The 12,215-nt window shown below is 40.1% G+C and overlaps 1 protein-coding gene across 1 annotated transcript; it reads right to left on the reverse strand.

The window, feature by feature from the left end:
- Positions 1-3,739: 3,739 nt before the first annotated feature.
- On the reverse strand, positions 3,740-8,046 carry LOC108677780 (mucin-1). Its single transcript, XM_018166064.2, has 4 exons — positions 7,829-8,046; positions 6,616-6,758; positions 6,301-6,392; positions 3,740-5,986 (listed from the first exon to the last, which is right to left on the reverse strand). Exons 1-4 carry the CDS (start codon positions 8,025-8,027, stop codon positions 4,567-4,569), a joined length of 1,854 nt encoding a protein of 617 aa, XP_018021553.1. The 5' UTR covers positions 8,028-8,046; the 3' UTR covers positions 3,740-4,566.
- Between the last annotated feature and the right edge of the window lie 4,169 nt (positions 8,047-12,215).

Below are 12,215 nucleotides of genomic sequence, written 5' to 3' on the forward strand. Positions count from 1 at the left end.
TATGTCTCCACCTTTTTTGTCCCTGTTACTATAGTCCCTGTCTCTTATACACATCTAGATGTGTATAAGAGACAGCATATGGCTAGCGTGATTAGATGGGAGTCCATTTCGGCATTGAAATGAATGGTTATTTGTGAATAATATTTTCGATTGTGATATTATAACATATTTTTGATTGTGAAATAATCTTGATTGTGATATTGACACTTGACAGATATTCAGCATTTGAATATCGAAGTTCTGTCTCTTATACACATCTAGATGTGTATAAGAGACAGCGTCAGGGCTGACATTAGGTGGTCTAAGTTACCCCATTTGGGGGCGGCGCCCCCCATTTGCAAACTATGACACTTTCATAATATTTGTCATTTGCATATGTAACTAGAAGAGTTCTACTACAATGCACCAAAACCTGGAGTTATTTGGAGTTATTTTACCAAAAAAATAAAATTGATTTCAACACCTAGTCAAAGAAACCCCAAGAGCTGGGGTAACAAAGACCATCACTGTTTTTGAAATTACATCAGAACTATGAGAGGCAGGAGCCAGCAATTTATGGTGATTGAAGATAGAGTATAGACCTGTATTTTGCATGTTTCAATTTAATTTTAACTTATCTAGTAAAAAAATGACATTTTGAAAAATAAGTGGTCAAAGTTACCCCATTTTACGGTATGAATAAAAAAACATGAGCTTTTGGGAAATAGGAGCCCTCTGTCATAATTGGAGTGCCACAGGTACTACACCTTCTTCCACGAATTCCAGTCAACCACTGTGGGCTGCGGTTGGTCGGTGCTCCGCGGAAAAGAATGCCAAGTGCTAATTGGTCAAAGTTTCGAAGCAGTCTGTCCAATGAGATGGCTAGCATCAAGCCTTCAAAGATATAAGATGCAGAGCACTATCCAAACCAAAAGATAATCAATTGATTTCCTATGAACTTAATTCATAAGAAATGGTCATGAACAATATTAATTGCACTATTATAAAATAACCATTGCAACTTATTAGCATAGTTAGTACCACTCTACTCATGTGTACATGTGAAATCAATTATAGGAGATCCGGAAAATCAATTAATATCTAACAGAAAGAAACTCCAGAAAAGTGCCTTTGGCATCTGTACAAGCTAGCTGCGGCCCGTTGCGAGCACTCCCAATGCACAAGGAGTCCATAGTTCATACTTCATACTTTTTAGAAGCATAAATAAAATTCTTTGTACATCATTGAGTTAGTTAGTTAGTTTAGTGGCCAAATGTTTACTAGCACTTCAGCTATTTAGCTATCTCGCACCGAAAGTCAAGATGTACATCACCATAGAGGTGGAAGGTCTCAATTATTCATCACCCACAAGGAGCGGAAGGTCTCAGATGTCCAGCCCGCTGAAGCTGGCTTGAAAGAAGCAGCATTAGCATCTCAAAGAGACGAAGTGACAAGGAGGGACAGGTGAAAAGCAACAGAAACAAAGACACTCGAACAAGAGGTCACTTACACGGGACGTCGGCTGCCCGCACGAGAGAGACAGAAGGGAAAGTCAGAAGTCCCCCCTGAGGGGGTGTACATCATTGAATCAATATAAAATTGTTTACAACTAAAAATTATACTATGAAAAGATAATGCCCTATCTTGAGTGCCCCTCAATATTATTTAATGAAGCCAATTTTTATTGAATTCATACAAATTTCTGTGCAATTTAAAGGAGCATCTGGCTAAAAAATTTTGACTTTTCCTATTTCTTTCCTCATTTTGTAGCTGCTGCTAGCTTGAAAAGGCTTGTTTATTGCAGCAAACTGCATATATGTGCATGCTTTAGTTTTTGCATAAAGAAATTTCAGAAATATATAAATGATTATTTTTTTCAATATGTAACAATATTTTTAAAGATTTCTTTAAATTAAATTTGTATTTATAGATCATTATTCTCATTAATTTCAAAGTGTTTGCACTCATTTCATTTCAAAGCTACAAACATCAACAAGATACATTCAAGTAAGCAAATACCACGGACGTACATGCTGTGTTTTTGGTTGTGAAAAGAAAAAAAATATGGAAAAAGACTTAATTATGTTGAGCTGACATTTATTGTTGGATATTTTAGGGTAAACACTGTATATTCCAACATTGTAGGTAATTCCGTCACCTCTCCAGCTTTTCCTTTATATTAAGCTTTGTTTTAGTTCCATGCGTTCATTGATGGTTGAAATGAGAAATTAAAAATGAACTGATTCTAAAAAAGCCCTGGTTTGCCACTATGGCAATATGTATCAGTTAAATTTATACCGCGTTTACCCTATTATACATAAGAAATTGGTATAAATCTGAAGTAAATGAGGAAATTAAAAATGAACTGATTCTAAAAAATCTGTGCTTTGTCACTATGATAGGCCTAGCCCTTGCAAAGAGCTATAAAATGAGCCTACGGCCTACCTAAACTTGTTTCTGAAATGTTTCATGGTAAGAAGTTATTAACAAAAAACACTCAAACTGGTCTCTTTTTACCCCGTTTGACAGTAGCTAAGTCATTGACATTTGAGTGATTTGACTCATTGTCATTTTTTCAATCATTGATGGCATTTTGCAAGTGCAACCAAGGGAAGTCATTAAGCAATTTTACAATTCAATTCTTATTTTTTATCAAAATCAAATTTTGAAACTCCACTGGGGACTGGGGTCTAGGAGACTGGGAGAGACCAAGCTGGGTTTAGACCGCCGCAAGTCTCAAGAGTCAAGACGCAAGTTGCCAATTGCCGGAGTGCTTGACCAAAGGCAGAGTGCCACAAGTACTACCTCCCTTCCTAGAATTTCACTATGCTAAGCTGAGCTAAGGCTCAGGTAGGTACTGACTAGGTATGCCATAATGCCAGCCACAGCCAGCCTCACCCAGTCACCCTCCACTCTCAACACAACAGGCAGCAAGCAGCAGGCCCACTGTGCAGAGAGTGGATGAATATTGCAAGATCTTTGGCGACGCTTCAGTAGCCAAATTTTCGCCTTCAGAAGATCTTGCCGACACATTTAGATTGAAATTCTTGCATTTAATATATTTCTCAGTCTTCGGCCAACTATTTAGAAAAAAAGTAAGGTTTCCGGTGCGTTGGATGGAATACGATGCAGCGAAGCTTGTCCGGAAATCAGTTGCGATGAGTTCCCGCAAAAAATGTAAACAACGTTTTTTTGATTGCGTAGTTTTTGTCACATGAGCGGTCAGACTGCTTTATTACATGTTCAGTTGACACTTGCTGTACAATCGGACTGTTTTTAGGGTAAAATTAGTTATTTGGGGTAACACATGCATGCAACCTTGTAACTAAGTTTGTGGCTTGTAAATAGTCCGTCATTACTCAGCATAAATGGCTTTTCATTAAAAATTACCCGGCGACGCATCTTTAAAATGGCCGGCAACGCTTTGGGCTTAAAAATCCATATATTGGCGACGCTGCATCCACCCTCTGCATAGTGGGAGTGGGCAGCAGCCTGCTCAACAGTCAACTGAAATTCTTTTAAAACGAAGGTAATTAATGTACGCTAAGCAAATTCTCTTCTAGCCCTTCTTTAAGAAGTTTGTCGTTGACGGTGAAGAAGACAGAATGACAGATACAGTTTAAAACGCATATAATTACTTTGAATACGCTTACACCGAACATCATAGGTACTGAAGTTGTCTGAAGACATAGAACACAACAATTGTAGGCATCTCTTAACACTTCATTATCGGACCAAATCGGCATGTCTCATTCACAAGCATATCTCACTCACAGCCATGTCTCACTCACTGGCAGACTCGGGGCCCGGGCCTCGGCGGTTAACATAAAGGGAAAACGGTCATCTAAAAAAAATCGCCTGCTTACCAAATTGCCTTATAAAAGCTGACACAATTATTATTAATATTAAGGTCGGAATCAGAAACTAAAGTGTGCACTGTCATTAAATTTAATTAAAGTGAATCAAACATAACTTAGGGTTAAGAGAGCCTTTCAACGTGAAAAAGTTTAGGTTAAGCCGTTAAGATCGCTAAGATTGTAGCAGCAAGTTAGGGGTTCAAAACTCGGAACTGGCTGTAAAAATTTCAGTGGAAATTGACAAAATTTACAAGCGTTTGAGATTCAGTGACGAACCAACATGGAAGACCAATTCAAACATTTGCTGTGACTGTGAAGATACTAACATCGACTCAGTTGTCAATGTAGACATCGACTCACTGGTCGAAATCGGCACAACTCGGGGAAAAGCGCGCTTAACTGTCATGCCTCCGATAACCCGCGAGTGGAGCACACTTTTACTTTAGTCATCACTGATATAACTTCTCATAGCCTGCCTGCCTTGTGCTTTGATATCGAAGATGAGTGAAGACTGAAGTAGTGCGAAGTTAATCCGGAGGCTCTTCACGTTGCATGTGAGATACATTACTGGATTTTTTCGAAATTATTGGAGCAAGGGAGCCACCTCAGTATATAATTATGTAATTAATTAATTATTAATTTGATTTTTTCAACCTGACGTGATGCGAGACAGTTCATGTCGAATCAGCGCATCGGAGATTTCATTCGCAATTATGACACGTTTGTTTTTTTAAGAAGGCGGATGACGAACTGTGAAAAACGACAGAGTTTTCATATTATCAGCTAATCCATAAAGTGGAATAGTGCTAGGCAAAATTTTTTCATCCCTACATGGGTATCTCTTTGTTTGGCCGCATAGTTCACGGGAGGGCATGAATGAAGAAAATGGCCTCCTCGAATGCTCATCCAGCAGTGGTAAGCGTGGTATCAAATAGGGTCTTGGTTTTGAATCTGGGTCTGGCATCGAGAATTGTAGAGGTGAAACACGAAAATGAGGAGGCGGTGGAACCAATCCATCGATCTCTAGGTGAGAAGGCAATGAAAGCACTGTGTCTCGTCTTATTGGGGGGTTAAAAGCATTGTTAACTTCTGAAAAACGAGGTGGATTGTAAAAAGCATCTCCTGCTGAAACACCGTAATTGTGTCCAAGTGAGGAAGCACCGTAAGTTTCATCAGGAGATCGCGGTGCCCCGTAACCATAAGACGGAAAATAATTGTTGCCGTAATTAGGTTTTGCAGGAGGGATTCCATACCCAGTTGATGGTGGCGCTACCGTAAAAGTTCCGGGCGGTGTGATAGGGGCTGTAGTTAGTGCAGGTACTGTGGTTGGTAATGTCGGTGGGGGCACATTGGTTGAATTTTCTGTTGAAGGCATCAAACTGGTAGGTGGTGACATGGGACGGTCAGTGGTTGGTTGCGACGTGGTAGGAACTAAAGTAGGTGTCGTCGTAGTCGAAGCTGTTGTTGGTGGAGACATAGGGAAAGTTGTAGATGATGACGGTAGTGTATCAGTCGAAGGTGGTGACGTAGGAGGAGCAGTAGTAAGTGGTGATGTAGGTGGAGCAGTAGTAAGTGGTGATGTAGGTGGAGCAGTAGTAAGTGGTGATGTAGGTGGAGCAGTAGTAAGTGGTGACGTAGGAGGAGCAGTAGTAGTAAATGGTGATGTAGGTGGAGCAGTAGTAAGTGGTGATGAAGGCGAAGCAGTAGTAAGTGGTGACGTAGGTGGAGCAGTAGTAGGTGGAGCAGTAGTAAGTGGTGACGTAGGTGGATCTGTAGTAGGTGGTGACGTAGGTGGAGCAGTAGTAAGTGGTGACGTAGGAGGAGCAGTAATAGGTGGATCTGTAGTAGGTGGTGACGTAGGTGGAGCAGTAGTAAGTGGTGACGTAGGAGGAGCAGTATTAGGTGGAGCAGTAGTAAGTGGTGACGTAGGAGGAGCGGTAGTAGGTGGATCTGTAGTAAGTGGTGACGTAGGAGGAGCAGTAGTAGGTGGTGACGTAGATGGAGCAGTAGTAAGTGGTGACGTAGGAGAAGCAGTAGTAGGTGGGAGTGTCTGTGCAGTGGTTGGAGGCAAAGTTGATAGTGACAGTATCTGCTGCGCTTCACTTTTAACTTCAGTCCAGAAAATCATGAAGCTTTGAACAAAAGTTGTCCTGTGAATCAGAAAAAGAGAAACATTTAAAAACGATAAAACAATATTCACTTAGAATGAATTGATTTATGATTTTTCCACTTTTAAATCATTATTAACATGCTTGATCATCAACGTGTGATGAGAAAGCAGCACCATTAGTTGCTGAAAGCCGCGAATAAGTATATTTGTATTACTTTTTAATCACTTTATTACATTTGCTTGATAAATATGAATAATGAATCCTTTTCGTGCAACTGTTTACATGATATTCTATAGTGTTTCAAGCGTTATGCATCACTATCTTCTTAAAGTTAAACGAGGTGCACTTATCACCTGAAAGTTATGGGCCCAATGAAAGATGCAGGAGCATTCCATGTCAATTCCAGTCGCCGCTTCTCAACGGCGCTTGAGTGAGTGACTGCGTCCTTCATCATAATTGAGGGCACAATATTTGAAGTTGAATTAATCAAATTTGTTTAAAATATGAGGCATAGTACTCACACTCTCTCAGCAAACACTTTGCGCAATATATTGTGAAATGCAACGCTTCAAGAAGATTCTCATAAAACTTAAGGGAAATAATAAAATGTTATCGCTGAACTGTTGGTTATATTTCATACACTACTAGCATAGTTATAGATATCATACCTTTACTTGTGAATCAGTGCACTGCAGGAATTGAGACCCGTCAGGCAAGTTGTCAAAGCCTCCGACTCGAGCATCTGCGGCATTCCTGGCTTGAAGCAGAAACCCTTTGAAACCAACGATGCCTTCTTGCGCCGTGAGAATCACTGTTAGAAATGCAGGAGAATCGTAAATATTGTCCAGTTGATGTCACGCAGTTAAAAAACTAACTTTTCGAACGAAGTGAACTGAAATCGCATTCTAACATTTTCATGACTACATTAAAAGTGAATGATTCAAACTGTAATCGTAACAAATTAACCGGTGACATAATATTTAACAGGGTGGGGCAGAACCGATTAAGCAGTGTTGAGGCGAAGTAAAAGAGTAATGGAGGTACATAAAGAATAAATTTTATTTTCCTCGAGGTTAGCATAAAATACCATTTAGAATACTTATATTTTGAAAACAATATCAGGAAGATGGTGGCCGTTAGCTGCAACACACTGTTGGAGTCGTTCTCGGAAGTTTCCTACAGCACGTTCACACATAGTGCGAGGTGTGGTTATAACCTCTGCAATAATCCGTTCCCTTAGCTGTGCTAGGGTGCGAGGGCGACTTCTGAACCACTTCTTTTAGATGTTTTAGAGGGCGACTTCTTTTAGATGTCCCCACTGAAAGAAATCGCAAATGCTCAAATCAGGTAACCTCGCAGGCCATTGTAAATCACCGCTCATAGAAACCAGACGTCCGGGAAACATGCGTCTCAAAACACTGAGCGACATTCGGGCTGTGTGAGTTGTAGCCCCATCCTGCTGGAACCACGTACACGTCTCCCAATGCTTCATTTTCAACCATGTCTTCCATCCTCGGCTGCATGAAATTTTGCAGCATTGCAGCATAACGTTCGGAATTCACTGTTACGGTTACTTCCGCCTCCGAGAACAACTCCATCAACTAACGGCCACCATCTTCCTGATATTGTTTTCAAAACATATGTATTCTAAATGGTATGGTATGCTAACCTCGAGAAAAGTAAACTTTCTTCTTTATGTACCTCCGTTACTCTTTTATTTCGCCTCAAAACTGCTCAATCGGTTCTGCCCAACCCTGTACATTGAGCATGCGTCTTTTTTCAAAGTAAGGACCGAATACAGCCGGTGACACCAAATAGTCATATTTATTAGTATATTTGTATATATGAACTTCAATATTTTTACACAGAAGGTCCACGCACCTGTGATGCTCCTGTCTCCATTGTTGCGGGCGGTGACGTTATAAGGAGAAGTTGTGGTTTGGGCGACCAGCCCTCCATGTTGAGGTATCATGGAGTCACACGCCGAGGCACCAGCGCCACTACTGAACCCATCAGCGGCTCGTGGGAGGACGAGCAACAAGAGAACGCACACACATGCTGAGAACACTTCAACTCTCATCTGGCATTCGATGCTGGAATATTTATTCCTGAAAAGATTTTGTTCGAGTGAATGTAATATAACGATAACTTAAAGCAGCACATATTTTTACACTGCGTGATTTAAAATAGTGAAGAATTTAAATAACATTCACAAATAAATTTTTAAAGTTTACTTAGGTAAACGCGTGATGTACGAAATCGTGTTATATAACAATTATGGAAAGGTTCAACCAAGGATAAAAAGAGACTTCTAAGAAAATTTTTTATCATCTAAAAATGTCCAGCATTTCCATTATTTACGTAGAGCGTTGTGAACAATGTGCTGCTTTGTGACGTGTTTCGTAAGTTTCACTATCACAATTTTCTTTAACCGGACCCTATCGCTACGTGCAATTTGTGAGCGTAACGAAGAGTATGTATGTGTATGGACTATGGATCACTACCAACAAATTATATTTTTGAATATAATGAATTCATTATTATTTTTCATGATGCAAGATGACGATAGAGATGCTTGTAATCTAAATAAATATCGAACAGATGAGCCAAATGGATAGTTATATCTCTGCAAGCTCCACACCTTGACTGACGCGTGCGATGACTAGCAGCCACGCTTGCTACGAGGCTGTCACGCCAGGGCGCACGTCAGGCAGCAGCAGCAGCAGCATGGATGTCCAGCCTCTAAAAATTATATCATGGTCTGCACCACTGAACCCTATTTTCTTCCCTTTGAGTACAAACCAAACTTCCTCTTGCAACCCAGGTAATCTAGTTCTGATAAGAATGACATGACAGAAAATTTATTGAAATGCGCTATTGGACATTAAAACGTAAAAGTGAAGAATGTATATAGAAAGTTGATCACAAACAACTGTTTCCGAATTTGAAAAAATTAAGTTTATTCCGTTTATTCACAAATAACCAAATTCTTTCGACCAGTATTTTCCCCCTTTCGATGAAATAATGTTCATAAATTTACTCGTCTCCCCGGCTGCCGCGCGACGAAAGTGAAAACCTTAAGAACAAGCAATCCTCCACAATCATTTCCTGGCCTTTGAGCACCTCCATCATCAACTGGACTGAGGTGAATGGAACGGCTTAGCCAAAAAAATTATTCATGCTGAACATACTCTATTGACTGTTTATACCCTTAACTAACCAAGGACAATCGCTTATCCCCGAGTTGTTACTACGACAATTTACCCATTGTTGTAATTATTTTACACCTCCACATCTAGAATTTCTACTGTTCACAATGCAACTCCATAGCAAGGTTGAGAAATCTATTAAAGGAATGCAGCCAATAAATTGTATTCGTGACTTGAATCCTACCTGTAATGGCTAGTTCCGGCAGACCTATGAAGAGAAAGCTTAGTCTCTCGACCCGCTTTCATTTTCCATCTGTCCTTCCTCTTCCAGCAGTCCTTCCTCTTCCAGCAGTCCTTCCTCTTCCAGCAGTCCTTCCTCTTCCAGTAGTCCTTCCTCTTCCAGCAGTCCTTCCTCTTCCAGCAGTCCTTCCTCTTCCAGCAGTCCTTTCTCTTCCAGCAGTCCTTCCTCTTCCAGCAGTACTTCCTCTTCCCGCAGTCCTTCCTCTTTCAGCAATTCTTCCTTTTCCAGCTGTTCTACCTATTCCAGCAGACCTTCCTCTTCCAGCAGTCCTTCCTCTTCCAGCTGTCCTTCCTCTTCCAGCTGCCCTTCCACCTCCAGCTTTCCTTCCTCTTCCAACGGTCTTTCCTATTCTAGCAGTCCTTCCTCTTCCAGCTTTCCTTCCTCTTCCAACGGTCCTTCCTCTTCCAACGGTCCTTCCTCTTCCAGCTGTCCTGCCTCTTCCAACTGTCCTCGCTCAAGTGTCACTTTCCCGCGCTCAACACTCACGGCCAGCTGCACGGTCCTGGCCACGACCTCCAGGACAAACGCTTGTCTTCACCGCAGAATGACATTCGTACAGGATGAAAATTATACAACTGATACCGCCAGTTGGTTCTAAGTTTTTCCGTTAACCAGCTGGTGTAATACTTCATGGATACAGTAAGCAGTGAAATTGAAACACAGCAGTTTAATTGGTCAGATTATGTATTATGAAGTTCAAGAGCTAAACGATACCCTGAATCTCCGCTGTGTGATTGATCAAAAACAGATGCCAGAGCTCTGCTGTATATACTCCTCTTCTACAACGTGAACTAGAATAATATATTGAATTCGAAATCCGCATTCTACACAAAGTATGCATCACACGCTATACATGAGACCAAAATGCTTATTACTTTGCGCGTCATCGCTCACGTGAATCACTCTCACAAAACTCAACTTATGATGCATGAACATGTTTTTCATTGCTGTCGCAATGAATAAGTGTTTGGTATTCTACAATATTTAGAATGCAACTATTATTCCTGGAACGTGATTCCTCACAAACTTGTAAACTTGCAATGATGAGGCCTACAACCACTGGAACCAATTAAGGTTTTTGGAGTAAAGGGTTTCCACCTACAATCACCAATGGAAACCCTTAACGAATTCGAAGAAGGCAGTTACTCCCAATTGAGTAGCATTACACGAACCTACGAGCAGCGAGCTGGAAACAAACACGACATGTAATGAAATTATCTGAATTTCCCAAATCGATTGCTTTCAAGTAATAATCTATCCAAATCATAGGCAATAGCGATAATGTATCGTTTTGAAATTTTAGAACCGTAAAAAGGTTGCCAGCATCGGAATGCTCTTGTTACGAATTGAACGATACTGACAGTGTCTAGGTTAGAACGCAGCATATTCTTTAATTGATGCGTCTAAACATTTGCTTTCATCGTCTAAATAAGAGGCATGAACACAGAATCCTTCTAGACGTCTATGTATGGAAGTTAGACGTCTAATGGTTGGCAATAAAGTTCCTACTGAATGTCTAGATAAGTATTTGTCTGAATTCAGAAAAGTTTTCGGCGCCTCCTAGTAAAAGCAATCTTTGATAGAGCATAAAAAATGATCCCATTAATTCATACACATAAAATCCCCTCGCACGGCGTGTATCACAAATGTACCATAGGAATGCTATCACAAACCTGAACAGAATTTTTCATCACGCAGGGGCAGTTGAAAAAACGCCGAGATGAAGGAAAAAAACGTCAGAAAAACGGAAATGTCTCGCTTTCTGTCTCTAATCAGGACAACGTTTGTCGTATTCGTCTCGATTTGAAGCATTTATAAAAACGCAGATTAAAACCTTGACCCAACGATGACTAAACTACAGTATTTGTAGTCGACGCACATGAACAGATTAGAGATGTCGCATGTCCACATCAGCCACCATTAGTCCTAAAATATTGCAATAAGTGCGGTTTGAAAAGAACTTGCATGCAACCGTCATTTGAGCAAGTTATTCTAACACTGTGTTTAGTGTACAACATATGCTTAAATTCAATGCAAAAACGCAGTTAAATTATTACTTTGAAGGCCCGATATAAAAAAATGTATTATACTTTGCCGAGTAAAACTTCACAAATTGCAACAAAAAGAAAGTCGAATGATTGCATACTAATTAAATATTTCTCATAAGGGGAGGCACATCGAACATCTTTAGGAATCGGGAAGGAAGAAGGGAATGCCTGGGGACTCTGCAAGACTTCTGTCAAAAAAGTGAACTAGACAATCTTTATAAAGGTCTGGGAGTAAGGGTTGGGGAGAACAGGAAGGATCTATTCTAGGTTCTATTCCTACGTTAACAATTAAACGTGAGAGCTAATTGCGCTTCTTTGAAACAAAAAATCATAACTTATTTTTGGCAGCACCATTATTTATTCCAAAAATTCAACTGCAATCCCATACACCATATATACAGACCGAGTTCATCAAAAATTAACCACACGACGAACTTCATAACTTCGCATGCACGTTTGAACGTGAAGGTTGTTAATTCCTTAAACATTACTCGTATAGTGTTTTAATCGTCAAGTTATTATTCATTTATATTATTGTTATGCTGCATGACTCATAAATTTATCCTCTGAAAAATTAGTGATTGCTCGAATAACCACACGATTTCAGCATCGAAACCAACGCTACTAAAATCACAAGTGACAAACATGATCTTTGATACACTCCCATATCTTGGACACTTTCAAACTTCAATGTTAGCTCTCTACGCCATAAATCATTTTATCAAACCTAAGATTATTTGTACACGCCAAAGAACATTTTTTTAACGCTG

Source organism: Hyalella azteca, unplaced genomic scaffold, assembly GCF_000764305.2.
Source record: "Hyalella azteca isolate HAZT.00-mixed unplaced genomic scaffold, Hazt_2.0.2 contig6974, whole genome shotgun sequence".
In the NCBI taxonomy this organism is placed as follows: Eukaryota; Metazoa; Arthropoda; class Malacostraca; order Amphipoda; family Hyalellidae; genus Hyalella; species Hyalella azteca.

What these genes read in the sequence shown, in the direction of transcription:
- LOC108677780 (XM_018166064.2), bottom strand. Translation starts at nt 8,027, where the DNA reads ATGAGAGTTGAAGTGTTCTCAGCATGTGTGTGCGTTCTCTTGTTGCTC. An exon ending in TGGAGACAGGAGCATCACAG is followed by an intron (nt 6,759 to 7,828) that starts GTGCGTGGACCT and finishes CATTTCTAACAG; the next exon opens with TGATTCTCACGGCGCAAGAA. An exon ending in ATTGGGCCCATAACTTTCAG is followed by an intron (nt 5,987 to 6,300) that starts GTGATAAGTGCA and finishes TCTGATTCACAG; the next exon opens with GACAACTTTTGTTCAAAGCT.